Here is a 20,541-nt window from a genome sequence, read left to right as displayed (position 1 = left end):
AACTATAAAGAATACCCTGAAACTAACTGGGAAAGGATGAATATCTTTTTGAAGGAAAATCTGATGCCTCAAGACACATTGCCTAAAGAAAGATTTCTCTGCATGTGATTATGTATGTATAGGGTATTTCTATAGCACTAACCTAGCCAAAATGCAGCAAAGCGCTGCACATGGCTAACGACAAGCATAAAGTCACCCAGTAAGAAAAGATGAAGCTAAGTTGAGGATGGTTAATGCATTGTGATGTAGAGTTCTTTGAAGAGGCGAGTTGTCACCTATTTTTTAAATTAGAGCAGCGCTTGATGGGAAGAGGGGAGGTTGTCATGATAGATACTGCTGGTGAGCAGTGTTTGTGGCATTGGTTGGCTGAAGCAAAGTAGACTTTCAAGTAGAGTTGTGTATCATTGGCATATTGGTGAATATTGATGCGGTTATCTGTCCGTAGAGCACCAAGCGACGCCATGTATAGGCATCATGTATAGGCTGAATAATCTTCTCAGATCTTGAAAAAGTTTAAGTTTGATTTAAAAAAAAAATTAAATTGTGCAAGGACTTCTTTGCCATTAATTCATGGAGAGAGGAAACTGGCATAGATACGCCTCCACATTAAAACGTCACTGTTTGAGCTCTGAAATCTTTTTACCATTATATTATACTGAATACAAATACAGGTTTTCAATGTATTCCAATGTGCTGAGGACCTTCCCTCTCTCCCTCACAACCACACACACAACTACACTAAGCCCTTTTTAGGTGTCGCCTGAGCCAGCGCATGCGCTGCTCTAGCGAGACCTTTAGTAAGCGGCTTTTCGAAGTGCTACACTCCTCCTCTCTAATAACTGCTGCGCGCGCATCCCTCGCGTGCTTTGCACAGAGTGCGTCCCTTCGCTTGTTTTGCACAGAGCGTGTCATCGCGATGACTTTTGCTTTTACGGCCGCGCGGCCAATGCTTGTTCCCCATTTCCTGCGTGTCTCTGGGCACTTTCATTTCCCTCCTCTCCCAGTTTTGTTCTCGTCTCCTATACCGCTATTCCCTTCCCTGCAGTTTCTGCTCTTTCATGCTTCGCCTCTTGCCGTCCTCTTTTTCCCTCCCCTCCCGTCTCTGCTCCTATCGTTACTTCACTGGTGACCGGTCTTATCTACTCTCCTCCCTTTCAATTTCCAGTCACCTCGTCTTCGACCCTTATTTCTTCTACCTCTTTGAGTCCCCTTAGTATATGTTCACACACGCCTGTCATTTATAAACGTCGTACCATCTTGCTCTGCTCCCACTGTTTCCCTAATCTCGTACTTTATATTGTCTCCACAGCCTCCCTGTATCTGTTCCCCTCCCTTTGAGTTCCCCTTACCCCCGTTCACCTATCTTGCCCTCCTCTGACACTCCCGTTTGCCTGCTCATATTGCTTCCTCCCCAAATGTCTTTGCTCCTCGCTCTTAATTCAGGTGTTTTTGTTTCCTCTCCCCCCGTCTTACACCCAATCACTACTGCCTCTACTCTTCGTTGTGGCGAGGGCCCTTGCTCACAGGGGCCCATGAATTAGGACTGGCCCACTGACAAACACCAAGCGTGCTTTCTACCGTACTCTGACCATCGGGCTGCGTGCTACGTCATCTGGACGTCATGTGGCCGGGTGGCTCACTACACCAGTCTTTTCTCCCACCTCTTCACCCTGCCTGTCTGTTCTCCTTGCACTCCTCTCTTCCATCTCGGCTTCCAGCCTGCTCTACCCTCCCCGATGACGGCTCCTCCTGTTCGCACCATCCTGTCTGCGCTCATCTCCCTGCTGCCATTGTTCCTCCATACTCTTGGCACCTCTCCTCTTCCTCTGCCTGTCTGCTTCTGCTTCCTGCTCTTCCTCCCTCTATTTCACTTCCTCGCGGGCTCCCCCCTTCCAGCTGGCACGGTCTCTGGAAGCCCTTTGGTACAATTTGTTGTCTCCTCGGGAGACATATGCTGTTGTACTTCCACAGAGGGACAGCTTGTTGGAAGCTGCAGGGAGCTCCCAACATGGGAGGGAGGTGCGATTGCCTGCTTTCTTCTTTTTGGCTTCTTAATTTTACTTAGAATCTCCTGTTCCCTTGCCTCGGGGTTAGAACTTGAAAGGCACAGATGTAGAAAGGAAGCCGTGCAATTTTTGCACATTGTCAAATATATTCGCTCTTGTTTTCTGGAAGAAAAAAAAGTCTGTTGACTTTCCAACATTAATTCTCAAATGAAATGTAGGCTAAAAAGCTCACAAGCAATTTAATGATGTAGAACTGAAGCTAGAGACGTGTACCATGCCTGTTCATGTCTGCTAGTACCACCTCAGTACTCTACCTGCTGCTTCGCTGGTAGTCTTCCAGCTACAAAGACGACTTTACCGACTTCTTAACGCTGAAAGGCCACGTTATTGGCAAATGCTACGCAGTACAAAACCACATAAGATAACACAGTGTGTCACTGTGCAGGGGTGTCTAAGCATCCCCGTTAGGGTTCTTTCATTAGTCAATGTAAATATCTTCTAAACCACCTTCTTCTGCTCTTAATGAAACCTAAGCCCATCTTCTTATGCTAGTGCGACTATTGGGACCAATACAAACTTTAATCGTCCTTCCCAACCCTCTCACTCATACGCCACAAAGATTAGATACTATTGTGAATTCCTGTAGTAGCATTTTGGACATAGCACACCCTAGTCTGGTATTACTGCAATATTCATATAGTAATACAAGTGATGGATCATGCTATGATACAGAAATACTGCTGCAGTTGCATCATAGATGAATTTAGGTAACAATTCACACTCCTGACAAGGCAACGAAGCACATAAGCAAACAGCACACTACCCCATGAGGGAGTTCTCACTTGGGAAAGTCTTGAAATTGCCTGTGTGGGGGGCATTTTGGTGTGAATGGTGCTCGTATCTTGTCTTAGGTTGCTGTATCTACGGACGTATTCGGAGGAGGTGTTGATACTGCTGGTCTTTGTAGATCCACCTGTAAAAGAGACTTGTCCATAAACTATGCTATTGCTTGAAATCATGAACTCCACTTCCGACGCCTTTATAACTAACTGCAATAATTTTGGGGGAATCTATATAAGCATCCATACTCCAATTGGAATATGCAAGTGCAAGCCAACGCTATCACCACCCTAGTACTCGAAAAACCTTGCTAACAATAAACAATCCATCTGCAAACAGGAAAGAAAATGGAGGAAAAACAGAACTTTAAGTCCCTCCGTGTAACATGCAGACACCCTATCACACCAGCCACTACAGTTCTATACCAACAATATCAATGAAGGCACCAACTGAAGCAGAATGCTGTACAAGACAATCAATGTATTAAACACCTGATGGGCCTACCTATTCCTCACTCCACAAATAGATAAGATAGATACATTGTTATTGTTTCAAGTTATTTAAAACCATCACAAGATAAATAAGCATTGGCATAGCCAATAGGTCTTGCTTTTGGGACCTTATAAGTATTTAGTTATGCAGCACAATATCCTTGGTGCAATAACATCAACTGTTGCATGGCTAAAAACGTATATGGTCCCAAAAGCGAGACCTATTGGCTATGCCAATGCTTGTTTGTGTTACGGGTAGTTCCCTCTTAAGCCTTCATAACCTATTCTCCACATAAGGTATCTCACATGTTGGGAATTCCAAAGCTACCCAGTTTGTGTAATCTCCTGCAAGGAACAGAGAAAACAGCCAGATATAGCAATTTCCTTTTAGGAAAATATAAAGAAATTGCTATGCAAATTGGTGTATGGTTTTAGATCTAAAAATGGCCTCTGCAATAGTTATTCTGTACTAAGGTCACCACCTTTTCAGCTTCCAGGAAACAGGCAAGAGTTGTAGAAAAAAATACCACAATTTTTGCATTTTTTTACGTGGCATTGATTTTTCTGTTTCTGCGATCTAAGCCTACTTGCAGTTTGTGTGGAAACAGGAGTGAAATCTGAAAGCTGTAAACTAATGAAAAGTAGACCAAATTCAGAATTCAGAAACGGGTCATTTGTCTAGATTGCAAAGAAACTACTAGTTGAATTAAAAAAAACTGTTACAAATAGGATATAAAGAGGACAATTTTTTTATCTGGATTAGTTTTTTGTCCCAATGACCAATTACAAATGGAATACATCATTCTGTCCGACTCTAGTTGTCACAAGGATATGTGGTGTTCGCTGCCTGTCCAAAAACAAGCAATATCCAGAACAAATATCGGAGCTGCAGCTTATAATTATTTTTCATAGTGTACCACCCATATATAAATTCATGTAGCAAAATCTAATTAATGAAACAGGATCATGAAGAAAACATATACATTTTTTTTATTGTGCCCAACATAATGAGTTTAGAAACAGGTATTTGTACAACTCTGAATTTGGGGTTATCTCTACTATTCAGTGATTCAGAGGACATTTTGTAAAATGTGTTCTTTCTGGCACAGGCTTAAAGACAAAAATCGATAAACATTTTATCGATATTAGCAAATGTTCCATTATACTGTGTTCCCAAACTTATCATAAAATGTTAGCCCACTTATGTGGTGAGTCCATCACCCACAACAGGCATGGCCCTAAAGCCAACCGGGAAACATCGAGACTTTTTATTTCAAATAGACCTATTCTGCCGAGGTGGGTAGACTGCTGGAAATTGAGCCAGACTTGATCAGCCCTCAGGGAAACCTACCAACCCTAAATACTTCTGAAAAGTAGACACTATGGATGGTGTGACTTGTGGATATCCTACTACTTTTTCCAACCAAATAGAGGAGACTGCTTTAACCTGCAATCATTGTGACGTCAGTGGACTGTGCGTGCTGCTCATCACACTGATAAAATGATGAAAGAAAAAAATCTGTGGCTGCGAGGAAAGCTTTTCCCTCGTAAATGAGATTTATTTTTATAAAATAATGTCCTCCTTCTTCAAGCAGCAGTATGATTTTTCCCCTGCTTGTGTATAGTTCTGCTTCTAAGTGAAACCCAGAGTCTTGCACTGACATTCCATGTAGATGCAAAGAGAGTGGATATGTAACGGGTGCCAGTAGGACTGTGTTTGGTGCATGATTATTGAGACCAGTGGGATTTATTTTAGATGACTCCTGGTTTAGCCTGGCACAAGATGGAGGATGGACGTAGCTTTCTAAGAGACAGTGGAAGTTTACTGACTGCATATCTGTTGCTGGAGAGCCAAATTATGAAGGAAGGGAGGAAGCAGGCAGGGCTACCCTTAGAAATTCTCTAAGGTTCTTGATAGCAGAGGGCTGCTGAATATTTCTTTCAGAGCACTACGATTTGCAAGATGATAGGGGTGAGGGATTTGACTGCAGTTTGCATTGTTTAAGGTGAGGAAGAATCTAGGAAGGGCCTGCATTGTTGTGGGACCCTAATCACTGCTTTAGAAAGACAGGTGGCAGCCAGATGTATAGATCTCATACTTGTGCCCTTGAATAAATGAAAAAAGGAATTATTTGTAGAGAACACTAATGCCCAGACTGGACGTTCTGGTACTATGAAATAGGTAGCAGTGAGAAAGGCCTACAGAGAATCGAACTAGCAAGTTGTATGTTGTTTTCAGAACCCCATAGAGAAGCTGTGGGGCTCAATGACATCAGAAGCAAGGTCCAGGTACTAGAAGTGATAAAAGGATCTGCGGCCTAGGCCTTTGTTCTGGCTGCTACTGCTTGGAGCCAGCATCATTGCTACCTGCTATGAGGGACATCACTGTACACAATGACTGTGTCTGAGGAACAGCCTAGAGATGGCATCAGAAATAGAACTAGCCCAACACGTTTTGGAAACCTTTAACAGTGGATCCACATCCCAACTGGAAAAAGAGTATAAAAGTGGGTCCCAAGCCCAACAAGAAAAAGAGTATTCCGCAGAGTACTCCAAGGTCTGATAAGTGACTACGGCTGGTGATGCACAATAGCCAGTCTCCCAAAAGTGAGGGGACATCACCTGAAATCTACACTTCTGGCTGGAGGCGCTGATCAACTGCCCAGAAGTCTGCCTGTCAGTTGAGAGAGAGAACAATAGTGTCTGGCTGTGCAGCAGTGGTAAAGGAAGAACACCCCATGTGAGGAACACCTAGAGGAAGGTTACAGAAAAGAAGCAAAGCCAGGAGCTACCTGCCTTGCTAGGAGTCATCCCTGCCTCCTGAGAGGTTCCCATGATGAACTGCAACAAAACTTTCAACAGTGAAGCCAGGAGTGATGCCTGTTGTCAGGGGTTCCACTGTCTGCCGAGCTTTTCCAGTTGTGAACTGCCCTGGGACTTTCACTAGTTAAACATCAACTTATCCCTGGCCTCCTGCAATGGGTCTAAGAAACCGGTGCTGCCTGACTTTGAAACTGAAAATTGCTCATCACCACCAAAGCTCCAATCATCCTGGAATGTTGCAACTACCGAAGATGCACAACAAATGAGTATCTGGTCAATGGCAGGCTCTTCTCCCAGTTTCAGTTGATGCGTGGCACTAGGCAAGGCTGCCCGCAATCACTGGTACTTTTTATTATAGCACTGGACACCCTAGTTAGGCACCTACAGGAGAGATATCTACACTGAGGGCTCCAATTTAAAACCGGGTCATTATTGATATCACTTTATGCAGATGACGTCGTTTTGTATGTTCGTCAGCCACAAGAAAATTCAGATCCTCTAATTAGAGAGGTTATTCGGTTTGGAGGTTTTTCCGGACAAGCCAAAAACTGAAGTAAATCGGAAATATTTCTGTTGACGCCCTGTACAACCAGGTGGGACTGTGATTTCCCGCTTACTAAGTACTTGGGGATCAACTTGCATATAGGGGCAGAACAGATAGTCCGATTAAATTATGGTCCCGCGATACACACATTAGAAGAGGCAGAGCGCTGGATTAAGCTCCCTCTCTCGCTGGCTGGGAGGGTGACACTTATTAAAATGAGTGTGCTCCCTAGATTTTTGTTCCTGTTCCAAAATAGACCCATTCCACTCCCCAACAGCTTTTTTCAAATGCTCTGCTCTCACCTTATCAGACTCGCGTGGGGCAGGAAGAGGGCAAGGGTGAGCTGTGATACTTTGACCCTACCATACGAAAAGGGAGGACTGGGGGTTCCAAACTTCCAAATCTATTATTTAGTGTCACAGTGCAGTTTCGCGCATTCCTGATATCATCCCGATGCGTGCATACCCTACTCAAAGCTTGAAGCGGACCTAGTGAGACCGACCCCTCTCAACACGGTTTTACCCAAGAGATTCCCCAGAAACCCTTGTGATATACAAACTGTATCTACAACTAGCTGGGCTTGGAGGAAGTTGGCGCTTGTGACTGGGGGGCGCACATTATATTAATTGGCAATCCCAATAACCCATGGGTGCCTATCACTGAAGAAAAGGTAGTCCAGAAAACACTCACTACATACTCTCTGAATACCTTTGGTGATCTTTTTCCGGGTGGACATATATTTCACAGGGCAGAAGATGAGCGGTTCAGCGAAGCATCCTTCATGGATAATTTCACTCTCAATAGACTACGCTGCGTGCGGAGAGCACAAATCGCGGACTTGCCCCTACAGCCAGAGTCATATTTGCATTGGACTACTCCGATTACTAGTACTGAGGGTGACCATCTAGCTTCCAAACTGTACAAAACCTCTATGACACTGATTCCAGCTAAGGATGCCAAATTCCGGGAGGTCTGGGAGCGGGATCTGAGATACCCTATCAAGGACTCTCATTGGTCCTTCTGCTGTTCACAGATTAAAGAAGTCTCTCTGAATAGTCGACATAAGCTGCTTCATTTTAAGTTTCTGTGGAGTGCATATATGGTACTGGCAAAACTTCACTCCATAAATTCCGCGAGACCGCATGTATGCGCCAAATGCGGGGCGCACTATGCGGACATTGCACACATGACCTGGAATTGTATTAAAGTAGCCGGCTATTGGAGAGCGGTATATGTTGTTCTAGCACTTATGACCGGGCTGGACCTGCATCCCACCCCGGAAGTAGCCCTCCTGGGGTATGTTCGGAACATAACTAAGCAGATGCGCCGATAAACTTCAATTGCGCTGTTAGCCAAAAGGGAAATAGCTATTGGGAGAACAAGTGTATTCCTACTAATAAGGCCTGGTTAAATAGTCCTATTTATTGTAACACAAACAGTGACCTGTTTGCCACCACATTGCCAGTGACCTCCAGGCCCAAGGATATATGGGGCCCCCTGAAAACGTACTTGCAAGAGACTGTGCCAGGTCACCTCTTCACAGCTACCACCTGGGATAGTTCCTACCGGAGTAGGTTGAGCTTTCCCCTATTTTTCACGGCTGGATGAATAAGCAATGTATGACAGATAGCTCAAGTAAATGCGGTTGTCCAGATGTAACTGGGGCTTGATGAAGTGTATTAATAATGAGAATAGATGGTCAAATATCTATTGTACTGTGCCTTTTCCAAATGATACATTGTAGACATGTTTTTTTTTAACTGAGTATCTGGTCCAGGCGCAGAAATTGACATGACGGAGTCCCCCGCTTGGAAAGACCTGAAAGGCTGCAACTGCTGTGAACAAGCACTTGTCTGCACAGGGCCTTGGAGGGTGCAACTATCGTGGATGCTAGTCTGTCTGGAAGGTCACAAATGTCGAAGAGTGCCCCCTTGCAGGCCATCAACAATAATCCCGCCCAGTAGCTAATGGTTGAGAAGAGCCGCTGCACCAATAAAGTAGTTGCCACAGGAGTAGGCTTGCAGAACGCGCTTGCCAGCTACCCCAGAACTGCATCTCCATCAAGCATGTAATAAGCAGGGCCTATCGGTGACTGGAACAAGAGACTGACCACTAAGAGAGATATCTGCCAAATGCACTTAAGACTTCTGCCCGGGTGAACTCAAGTCAACAAAAGGCAATTAACTTATTTACTTATCTACACTGTAGGGTAATCCAGAGTAAATTACATCTGTGCCTATACTCATTTCTTACCCAGGACTCTTGACATCAGCAAATGCCTAGAGTGGGGAGAGGGGTACTAGAGGGGTGTAGCACTTCATTGAAAATCAGATAAGTTTACAATCCTGTACCTGAATACACTATTGTATTATTTAATGCTTATTGTTACTGTAAATGAAAGTATATATGTTATTTTATAAACTTGGGACTGGACAATATATTGTGTCTGTTGGTTGACTGTTTAGTTCAGAGCTCTTAACCCCACCCCCCACAATGTCTCCAAGAGAAACCTTTAACTGCTTGCTACACTGAGAGTCACGTGTGGAGAGTGTGTGTACTTGGCACAGTTTGTGTAGATGGAGTAGGACGGACCCCAGGATGCCAGTTGCAAGAAATTAAATAACCCCCCCCCCCCCCCCCCCAAAAAAAAAAAATCAACCACTATAGTTAGGACAGAGTAGCACTTACCTGCCCTGGCACCCTTGAACAGAGTCTGACGTTTAATATCAAATATTTAGTCATCCAATCTTATTAAAGACACAATTAAATAAATCCAATGCGCATATAAATGAAGAAAGAAAATGTAACAAGATGGTTTTGATTCTGTCTTTTGTATCGGAAATCCATGTTAAACACAAAAAAGACAATGGGAGGAATGTTTGCAAATAGTCTAACCAATAGCTATCACTATATCCATCGTATGACACCCACTGTCCCACTCTAAACAGTGGCCTCCTTATGCAAATCCATATTGGCCCTGCTCCTCTAGAGAACAGTTTATCCAGAGCTGCCAAATGAGGACCTCTCCAGAAGAGAACTCAAGCAACGTCAGATAGGTTTCATCTTGGTTAAGCCAACATCAGGGCATACCGCTAGAAGTGTATGGAATGACATGAAATACATAAAAGGTGATGGGAGGAGTATTTGAAAATAGTCTAAACCACTGGCAATTGTCTTGAGTGACAGTCCAACCGATTGTTTTTCGCCCACTGTGGCAATCTAGACAAAAGGCCGCCTTATTCATAACAGTACTGACTCTACTCTTCACGATCACAGTCCATTATGAACTGCTAGGAGAGGAAATCAATGTTTAAAGAAGCTACAAAATCCATTTTTATTAACATTAACTGTTGCTTTTCAAAAAAATTATGTTGAGTCAGAAAAAGGCAAATAGTTGGCTTTCCAAATGTAAATGTTTGAAACAAAATTATATTCCCTGTTTTTTTGTATGCATCATTCAACATTTTTATCTCGACAGTCCTGGTTTTAGTTGTTTAACTCTCAGGATTTTTTATTTTTTAACACCGCTTTGATGGTAGTTGGTAGTAGTAATAAGAAAATCTTGTAGCTGCCTTTTTTTCTGGTAGAAATACTTTTATTATCTCTAAAGTACAAATTGTTACTATTTCTACCATTGACAATACATGTAGATTGTTATCACATATCTTTAAATGTAACTTTCCAAAAAACAATTTCTTTTAACTTGCTAACATGCCATAATAGTAAAACAAAGATTAACCATTCATTTTGGTGGTTCACGAGGATATCAAATGGTATTATTTGGGCCCATCAGTTATTTCATGCTGATTCTTTACATTCCTTTTTTCACTTACAAAACTGTTATAGTCTTGCATATAACTTTAAAAGACAGAACTTTAAGTTAACCACTGCGGAGTAAAAGAGTAAGAAATTACTGGGTTACGTTAAAAATCAACTTAATATATACGATCTATTTAATACATTCTAGAACTCTCTAAAGGCCTTCATGATTTATAATTTATCAGCTGATAATCATGGACGAAAAACAGACTGACAGATGGTAATCTATTTGGGTTAAGGTGCATCGGATATCTTTTACAACAAGTACAACACAGCCATTTTTTCTGTAAATAGAATGCTTTTGACACCTTCATTAACACACAGGCTATTGCTTTTATGACCAAGTAATGTGGGTCCTGGTCACCAACAAAAGCAGATTTGTAACATAAGTTTTATAATTGACTACTAATCAATTTTTTGCTTCAAGTACAGAAAATAGTCATTGAAATTGGTATGAAATACACCCCTTTATCATGCCAAAATATTTTTGGGGTAGCCTAATAAACTGGAAAGTCGATCCTATCAAAGGCAGAAAAATGTATCTGTAATTGTTAGTAATTGTATACCAACAAATTACAATGAATTAGAAGGACACTTCAAATAGCTCTTTTAAAATAGGGTGGAATGGTATATACGATAAATATAAAGTTGGTTTACATAGTTTTAGCTCTCCTCCCCTTTTAGTTAAAATAAACGTTTTTGCTCCTATAACGCTGTATTTATACACATCTAGTTCAGAACACTCTTGGTCACCCAATGTTCGGGAACAGGTCCTTGGACCTCTTTGGCCAAGTATCTGGTGTACTCTATTATTTATAATTTCGATGATTGCCTGCAATAGGCAATAGGAATTTAGGATGATGTACTTTTTTGACCATTGCTGTTTCATATAGAACATCTGCATTATCAGACTATTTGCTGACACTTTGCCTTCTCCTGTATTCAGATACAAATGTTGACAATGCTATGTGAATCCTAGCTGGATTTATTAAAAGGTGATCTATGATCACATAGAAATGTGTATGATGCTTACTCTGCAGACTTGCAACAGAAAGATTACTATAAATACCACCTTTTTTTAACAACTAATTTACTATTTATACCATGCCAACGTAGTATAGATCTGTAATGGTTTTCACAATAACACTTTATAAACAAAAAAAAGATCTTAAAATAAATTTTAAAAATGGATGTTTTGAAGAAAAAGAAAGCAATTCTGCCTCCTGTAATGGGCTACAATGGCTGAGAGATGCAACACCCGTATCAGACCCACATGTTGCAATGGACAGGAATATCACAGGCCCAGCACCAACACCAGAAGTTGTCCTCTCTGCTTTTCAAACCTCATCAGTAACAAAAAAAACACACTGCCCCAATTTCAAAATGAACACTAAAATTGCTTATTTGAACAATAGGATTAATCATCAAGAGAGTTATATGGTCTGCTTTACCCAAACACATCAGTGATTTAAGTAGGTGAATATCACTTACCAAGGTTTCCAGTTCGTCTTTCGATGCTGCTCTTTTTAATTTGACAACTGAAGCTGCTCCAAAAGAAATCAAGTTATTGCCATGAGTCACTGCTGTCGGGCTTTGTTGAATCGCACCACTTTTGCTTTCCATCCTGATAGTCTTTGGTGGGCTAGAGACAGGAGACGGTGATGAAGAATTGGAGGAGGACAGGGAAATCCTACGAATGGTGTTTGTGGTGTTTCCTGATGGGGGAGGCTTAAGGCGGTCAGTAACCATTTCATTCTCTTTTTTCACTTTTATACTTGTTGTGGTTGAACTGCCATCAAATACAATAAGAGGTCGTTTTCTAAAGCCTTGCGAAGATGTGGTACTGAAACAAACAAAAAACATTTTACTGAAAAACTAAAAAGAAACTGCAAAATAAAAAGAGATAATGACAAAGTCATCTAAAATTATATACTTCTAAAAGTGAAGCAATTTACCAAAGAAGTTAGAGTGCATTCAGTATTTAAAATTAAAGCATCTTGTACACCAAGTTATACAGGATTGAGTTAATGTGTCTCAAAAAAACTGTCTAACTTGGATGTTCCAGGATTTTATAAACTATTCCTTCAGTTAGCAGCTGTACTTAAGCTAACTCCAACAGAATAAAGAAAATCAGTTGGCTGTGAGTTAGTGTTGTGTTAGGAGTGTGCTGCTGCCCTGGACCTTGAATTATTAACAACAACCTCCCACCTCAAATGGCAAGAACTTGTGATGTTCAAGGTGTAAGGTGAGGTGGAAGAAGGTGTCTTCAATGTAAAGGAATGCAATAAACTCCACTTTTTATCAAAATCTGTATACCTTCTTGCAGGTTTGCCACGCAGAAAGAATTTCCTTAGGAAGACTGAGTTGATGTATGTCTTGTCATTTCTTTGTCCTTACAAAAAACAATCTGGAGTAAAAAGCCACATTCCTGTGTTGTTTGGGAACCGGTTTTATGGCACATTTTCAAAGCATGCCAAAGATCTCAGCTTTGTGCAATTAGATATCAATTTAACAATTTGAGCAGTTGCATACACAAGGATGCATTTGAGAGTATGAACAGACTTCATGTGGAGTAAGACCCATAATCCAGTGTTACTGTCATCTATTTTTGCCAAAAAACAGATAAAAGGACCCACTGTTCCAAAAGCAGGAGTGGTGGTCGGTGCCAGGAAGGAGTGAGTGAAGGCATCCAAAGTTTTGTTATGTTTCCTCCTCTACATCAAGGTTGCAGCTTCCTACAGACAGCTGATGGTTAGCGATTAAGGCTGTTGTAGCTTGAATTAGCTGGCTGCAGTATCAGCTTTTATCAACAATAAGACATCTGCTTTTTGAGAGATTTAATAATACCAAAAACACTTGCCCGCTAAGGTTGTGATTTGACTCTCGAAGGTGGTTATCATCAAAGCAAAAACCTAAGTTTTTAACCTTGGGTTTAGACTGAGGAAAAGAGCCCGAGACTCCGGGCCACCAGGCCAAGAACCATATCGAGGGCTGTTTGCGGAGAAGCAGAACCTCCGTCTGCCCAGCATTTAACTTCAGGCAAATGAGGTCCATCCAATAAGATACTTCTGACAAACAAGCCCTCAGAGAGTCAGCTACAGCAGCAAAGTTATGTGACAAGGTGACAATCAACGGGATATCGTCGGCATAAGATTATTTCAAAGCCGAGCTGCACGATTATGTCGGATAGGGGGCAGATGTACGGGTTGAATAAGATAAGGCTCAATGAGGAGTCCTGTGGAACTCCTCCACCATCCAGAAAAGATGTCAGCCAGCTTAAGGCTTTATGGGCGACAGTCACCCCACTGCCGCTCTAAAAGGCGACCGTGGAATACCGTATCAAAGGTTTCACTTCTATCCAGCAGTTAACAGAGCTGCCATGTTGCCTCTGCCCATGAGATCTGGCGCATGGATTCTGAAGTGCACAGAAGGGCCGACTCAGTACTATACCGAGAGCAGAAGCCAGATTGTGTTCTGTGTAAGAGATCTATCTTTTCGATGAAATCTGAGAGTTGCTGATTAATGTATTTTTGAGCCACTCTTGTTTAAAAAGGAAGAAGAGAAATTGGCCTTTAATTCTCAGGTTTAGAAGGATCTAGAGAAGATGTTTTAAGCAAAGGAACAACTGAAGCCTGTTTCCAGTTTAGAGGTACCAGAGCCACCTCAAAAGACAGGTTTTTTTTTTTTTTTAAAACACTTTATTAAGTTTTCATGAGAAGGAGCATTGGGTTACAAATTGCATTTATCACATTAACCATATAGGCGGTAGGGGAGAAAATGCAGGCGATAGAAGTCAAACCTGTGACTAAATGTTGGAAGTATAGGATTGCAGCCATATATCACCTCTGGATCCCCAGAGGCCCAGCAACCTGGTACATTGTAGCGTATAGTATACCCATCTCTCAGTATATCGTACTCATTGGGGGGGCAGAGCCCGTCGAACATTCCCACAACCCCTGAAACTCCCAAACCCACCCTAAACTCACCCCCTATACCAAAACATGCCGCCACTAAAAATCAGTCTGAGTGCCGCAAGGCATTTGCCTCAAAAGACATGTTAAGCAATTCCTTGAAAACAGGTAGAAGTTCAGTAGCTCCACGCACCAAAATGCTGGGAGCAACTGGTTCAACAGGAGAACCCGACATAATTGAAGACATGAACACCTTTAGCTCATCCACATCAATGGGTTTGAACTGGAGCAAGAAATTTTCATTGGAAGGCTCAAACCACGTATCACAACAAGGGACATTTCTCGCTGCCTCTGGAAAAGAAGAGTAAATGGTGGCAACTTTGTCCGAGAAAAAAAACGTTGTAAGCATGTCGTAGCTCTCCTCAGATCATGGTGTTGCTACGGAAACTCAATGCAATAATGTTAATGCTTTAACAATAGAGAAGATCTCTCTAGAGGAGTTTTGAGCCATCTCAATTTTATTAACATAAAATTCATGCCCCATAGGCCTAATAATTCTATGGTAGGTTTTTTGAGTGGAACGTTACGCCTCCCTACTGGTCTGATCAAAAGTCCTACGCCAGCGCCCCTGTGGGTTGGTACACCCCTGAAGGAAACTGGAAAGTTGAAAGGCTTTAGGCAATGGGACATAATAGGAATCTCCAAACTCGAAGACCACATATAAGATGGTGCCTTTTAGCTCCCTGAAACAGTACTACCAAATTACACAATACCCAGTACTTTAAATATTTACAGCTGCAACATGCCTGGCAGGCAAAAAAGATGGAGGTAGATGAACGTCAAGAATATGCACCACTGGAAGGGAGGGTCCTCCTGGGTGAACTAGTAGAGAAGGCAGTCTCCTGGAATTACAAGGCTATCCTCAATGTCTCAGAAACTGCAAAATTAAAAGCAAGGTGGGAAGATGAAGTTTGTCAACTGGATAGCATGTACTGGGAGGCGCCCCTGATGCACCTGAGAGAGGTGGCAATCGGGTCCAGTCTAAGACTTATTCAATTTAAGGATCTCCATAGAGCATACTATGCCAGGGCCCTCTTACATAGAACTGGTAGGGCCGCAACCCCCAACTGTCGAGAGATGTCGAGCTGTGAGTGGGTCATCCCTACACACGATATGGTCCTGTCCGGAGATTAGTTTCTACTGGAACGCAATAGTGCAGGTAACCACACAATATACGGTCCGTCTCCCAACAGACCCTAAATTTATACTGTTGGGCATACCCATAGAGGTAGATGACCCCAGGAGTAAACATATTTTTGGTAATGTAGGCCTAGTGGTGGCGAAGCAGGATATTGACAACACGTGGGTGCCCCTGATCACCTACCTTGAGAGAATGGCAGATAGGAATGGGCCTCTATATGGCGGCAGAGAGAGCCACATATAAGGCAAGAGGGTGCCCCAAGAATTTTTGCAAAGTGTGGGGTCCCTGGCTTACATATTACAAAATAGAAAGGAGTGGAGAAGGAGAGGAGCCCTCTCATTAGCAAAGCACCTGAAGGCCAGAATCATATAATATGGATGAATGACCATGTGGGACACACAATGGAACTTACGCTGATATGTATTAGAACATTATAACACCGCAAGAATTGTATCTACTACCCCAAGTAACATTGTTGTTCGATCCATTGTTTTGTTGCAAAAAACTGAATAAAGATATGCTCGGCGAAAAACAAGTCCTAAGTCAGATGTGCTCATGGTGCTTGCAGCTCTTTCTAAGCATAGCCAATTTCTCAATGAACCAATCAGCAGGGGGTCTAGTTCTGCGAGCTGTTTTCTCTACCATTGGTGCAATGGAATCTAAAGATCCCAAAATCCAGTCACCAACCTAAGTGTTGGCTATGGTGGGACAACTATTAAATACAGCCAATCTGATCTTAACAGTATGAAATTCATTCTGGTGAGCTTTTTTTGTCCTTTATGAAGGAAACAAAATAGATGCTCAAAGTACGATGGATATGCACAGATGAGAGTGCCATACCCACTTTGTCATTGGACTCACTGACCAGGCCCAAGGTGAAACTGGCCAGGGATTGCTTGAGTTTCTGCCTACCAGAGACATGGACTAGTAGATTGAGCTTGGAATGTTTCTATATGTGAAGGACCAAGACGGATTTGCATATGGCACGCCTCTGTTGAGTGTGGCATAGTCTGTGAAAATCCTTGGTCTGGAATGAAGCTCAAGCGATCGCCACTAGCAGAGCTAAAGTTGAGCATTCATTCTATCACTTTTTTGCCATTTTTATACTTCATCTCTACTCCCCAAAAGTTATGTAGCACTTACACTATTCTCACGAGAAAAACTTCAACTAAGCAGGCATGACATCAACGTGAAGGTTATAGGTTATGCATAAATAATTTAATTACCAATGTGAAACAAAGTACTTTCTACATGTAGGATATTTGTGTTGCAACAATTAAAAGGTGAAGTAAACATTTTACACCAGACTCGTTCCTTATGAAAAATCCATTTATGTCCAGGAAGGAAACTGCTCAACTATAATCGTCTCCAATGGCAACACATTTTAGATGCATCATGATGTTTAGATTTTCTTCAAGGAGAGACAATGCCAACTGCAAAGTTATTCAGAGAACATGACACAATTAGTCTCTTCTAAACATGACAGTCTAGGTGTATTTGTGACACAATTGGTTAAACAGAGAGACATTTAATGGGGTTTGAAGTGTTTAGCATATTACAGAGATACTTCGAAGTTGGAAAAGGCTGCCATTAAGAATGCCATTGACAAACTATAATATACCTTTTATTTTGTTGCACAGGAGAAACATTTTTCACTCTTTTCTCTTCCATCTGTTTTCCCCATCGGTTCTTTGGCAGACTCCTTTGAGGAAGGGGTATGACATGTTGGACATAGATGTCAGTTAGCAGCTGCTTGTCAAGTAAGGCATTATCAACAGGTATGTTTTTCTATGGAAAAAGAAAGGCAGACATGTTGAATGCTCAAAGCAACGGGTTAATAGTATAGAACTGTAATTCTATACTCTGTACTTACTGTCAATACCATAAAGAGATTTTGCGCGATTAACAAGTAGTGGCAAAGGTAATACGTCTGGCTATTACATAACTGAAAGCACATCATTTTTTATTTGACGAATTCGATGGTCTGGTTGTGTGGATGGGTTAAAGTGAGAATGAACCAGTGGTTGGATGGTTGAGAGTGCTTGGTTAATTACATAGTAAGTACATGAATGAATCAGTGGATGAGTGATTATTGTGCTAATGTATTGCTTTGTGTTAGTAAGTAGCCCACAGGTGGCTACATTGGGACCCTTTCATGATGGTCAAAGGCTAAATCTCACTGAGGAACTTTGAGTATGAGCCCTAGTCACTGCATGCCCAGCTGAAGACAAAAAGGGTTCCAAGGGTTTTCAGGGGTCACGCAGAGGAGGCCGACAGTGGCAGGAACAATTGTGCTTCAATGGTATCTTCCGTATAGGAAGAAAAGTGAGCACGGGAAGAAGATAGCTTTCTCGTCACTAGTTTCACTCAGTACAGGCCAAATCTTCACTTCCTACACATGTAAAGGAACTTGAACACAATTGGACCTAAATTACTTCTACAGACTGTATAAAGGGCTTAGGACAGTTTTTATTGAACCGCAGTGCATCATGTTCATCAGGGTCACAGATGTCGACAATAAAAGGAACTATTGGAAATAGCAGATGAAGGAGAACTCGAACAAAGGGAGCAGTTACACTCTTTCCTAATGCCGAGAAGATTCATCAGTAACATGTTTCTGCCAGAAAAAAGGAGCAATGCACATAAACTGAAAGATTATTAGTGACTGGACAGTATGGAGGATTCTTGAGTAACTCCATCTCCTCAAAAGTTTGTTCCTTTGTCAGTTTAAAAAGAGGTTAAACCATAGAGCAACACAAATGATTTTCTGTCCTTCTGGCAAGTTTGCAACATTGTTTCTATTCATACTCAGCACCAAAGTACTTCTGGGTAGGTTGCTGACACCGGTTGCAGTGACGCAGAAAGCCTAGTCAATGATGTGCACTGTATACCTAGAAGACAACTTTCATGTCACAAAATCACGGTAAGCTATGTTCACAGGTCAAACCCACCTAGAACCTTTTGGGCTTGGTCTTCAATTGGTCGCATTGACAAATTGATTATAAAATGGACTCTGTTTTTTCCAGAATTCACAATAGACTGTGGTGGTAGTGAAGATTCACGTTATGACGTCTCTCCAGTATTCTGCTCTTCTATCCAGGCAATCTTCCTGGGGCCCTAGATTACGGAGCACCTCAAAGCCTGCAAATCTTCCCCCTTTCCAAGGATCAGACATTCACAGACAGTGACCCTTTGTGAGGAGATTTGCAGGTGGAACAAACACAGGAATGCATGAATGTGAGGGCCATTATTTATTTTTTGGTCTGGGCTGCATAAACAAGAAGTAATGCTGTTGCCTCAAAAGAGGTTATGATTCTATAGGGTATGGTGTGAACCAAAGCCTGTTTTTCCAGTAACAGTTTGTTGATTATGGTAAAGCTTATGGTACATATTTAGGCCAGATTTGGGGGTCTCTAGTTGGCACAGGTAGGCACTTTGACAAATAGGGACCCTTGCCTCTAGTCAGGTTAAGGAGGTACACTCCTAAAATAACCCCTCCTCACCCCCTTGGTAGCTTGGCACGAGCAGACAGGCTTATCTCAGAGGCAGTGTTGCAAAGCATTTGTGAACACATACAGTAATCCAGTGACAATACTACAGATGGACACCACACAGTTGTATATTAAAAATAAGTATTCATTATATATATTTAACACAAGACCACAAACGACAAAAATCCACAATACTGCACTTAAAATGGTAGAATTGGCTTAGTTCTTTTTAGATCTTAAAATGCGACACTTTGAGTCAATGTACCTTTAGATGCGACACACAGGGCAACGAAAGTGTTGCAAAGATGGTGATGTGTTTATTCCTTACTGCGCTTCGCCGTGATGCAATGACATTTTGGTGCAACGAAATAAAGATGTCGTCTTCTTCTTCTTGATGCGGCACGCTTCTCCGATGTTGCGAGAAGTCTCAACTCGATGCGTCAGCTGCAGCGGCGACACCCTTGTTCCGTGATGCGACAGCGGCGACACTCTTCTCCGATGATGCGAGACGCTTCTGCTCGATGCAACCGCTGCAGCGGCGATACCCTTGTTCAGTGATGTGACGACAGCGGCTCCGACGGCGGCACGCTTCTCCGTGGATGAGGCACTTCTGCGGTGCAACACGCTTCTTCGTTGCAAGACGCTTCTCGTGATGCGGTGCAATGCGACAGCGGCGACATCCTCGATGCGACGGCAGCGGCTGCAACGACGACACGCTTCTTCGTTGGGAGACGCTTCCAGCTCCTTGCGACACGCAGTCCCTCAGAAGCTCCAAACAACTGCAGGCACTTCCAAAGAACTCTTGGGGAGCTGGGGGTTGAAGTCTGTTGTCCCTGAGACTTCAGCAGGAGGCAAGCTCTTCTTTCAAGCCCTTGGAGATCTTTTACAAGTTGAAATAAAGCACCCAAAATTCCTTTCTCCTTTCTTTGGCAGCCAGGCAACCACTGCAGGCCAATCCCCCAAGCAGCACTTCAACTTAGGGATAGTCTCTCCTCAGTTTCTTCTGGCTCCTCTCATCAGCAAAGGTTTCTTCTTCTTGTCCAAAAGTGATCTAATTCTCTGGGGTTTGGGACCCCTCTTTTATACTAAGTTTCTCTTTGTTCTCTGAAGGCAGAGAGGCCTTTGCCTAGTCCAAACCAGTTCTGGTCAGTCCTAGAGCACTTTGTTTACATGACGACTCCTTTCCTTTCAGGGCAGAGACATCAGACGCAACACAGGAGGTGGAGCCAACATTGTGGAGGGAAGGCACAGACCTATTCAGGTCCCAGGTGCAACTCCTCCCTCCCATCTAGATGCAGATCTCTCTATTCACCACTGGGCTGACTCACCCCGTCTCCTGGAATCCCCCAGCCCCATTCACTCAAACACCAGACAAGGAATACACAACCTAGCAGAGGCAGGATTGGACGGTTAGA

General features: G+C 42.5%; 1 protein-coding gene across 2 annotated transcripts in view; it reads right to left on the bottom strand.

Annotated features, from left to right (window-relative positions):
* The window catches only part of TSLIG2 (tRNA splicing ligase complex subunit 2), a 78,347-nt gene that overhangs the window by 25,597 nt on the left and 32,209 nt on the right, over nucleotides 1-20,541 (bottom strand). Inside the window, exons 2-3 of one of the 2 annotated variants that reach the window (XM_085622608.1) lie at nucleotides 17,257-17,423; nucleotides 12,015-12,366 (exon numbers count right to left, since the gene is read on the bottom strand). In XM_085622608.1, coding sequence (XP_085478734.1) covers nucleotides 12,015-12,366; nucleotides 17,257-17,423 — 519 coding nt within the window. The remainder of the gene's footprint in view (nucleotides 1-12,014; nucleotides 12,367-17,256; nucleotides 17,424-20,541) is intronic. The other variant, XM_085622609.1, reaches the window with a different exon arrangement.

Source organism: Triturus cristatus, chromosome 8 (genome assembly GCF_964204655.1).
Source record: "Triturus cristatus chromosome 8, aTriCri1.1, whole genome shotgun sequence".
In the NCBI taxonomy this organism is placed as follows: domain Eukaryota; kingdom Metazoa; phylum Chordata; class Amphibia; order Caudata; family Salamandridae; genus Triturus; species Triturus cristatus.
This window is presented reverse-complemented; position numbering and strand designations above follow the sequence as displayed.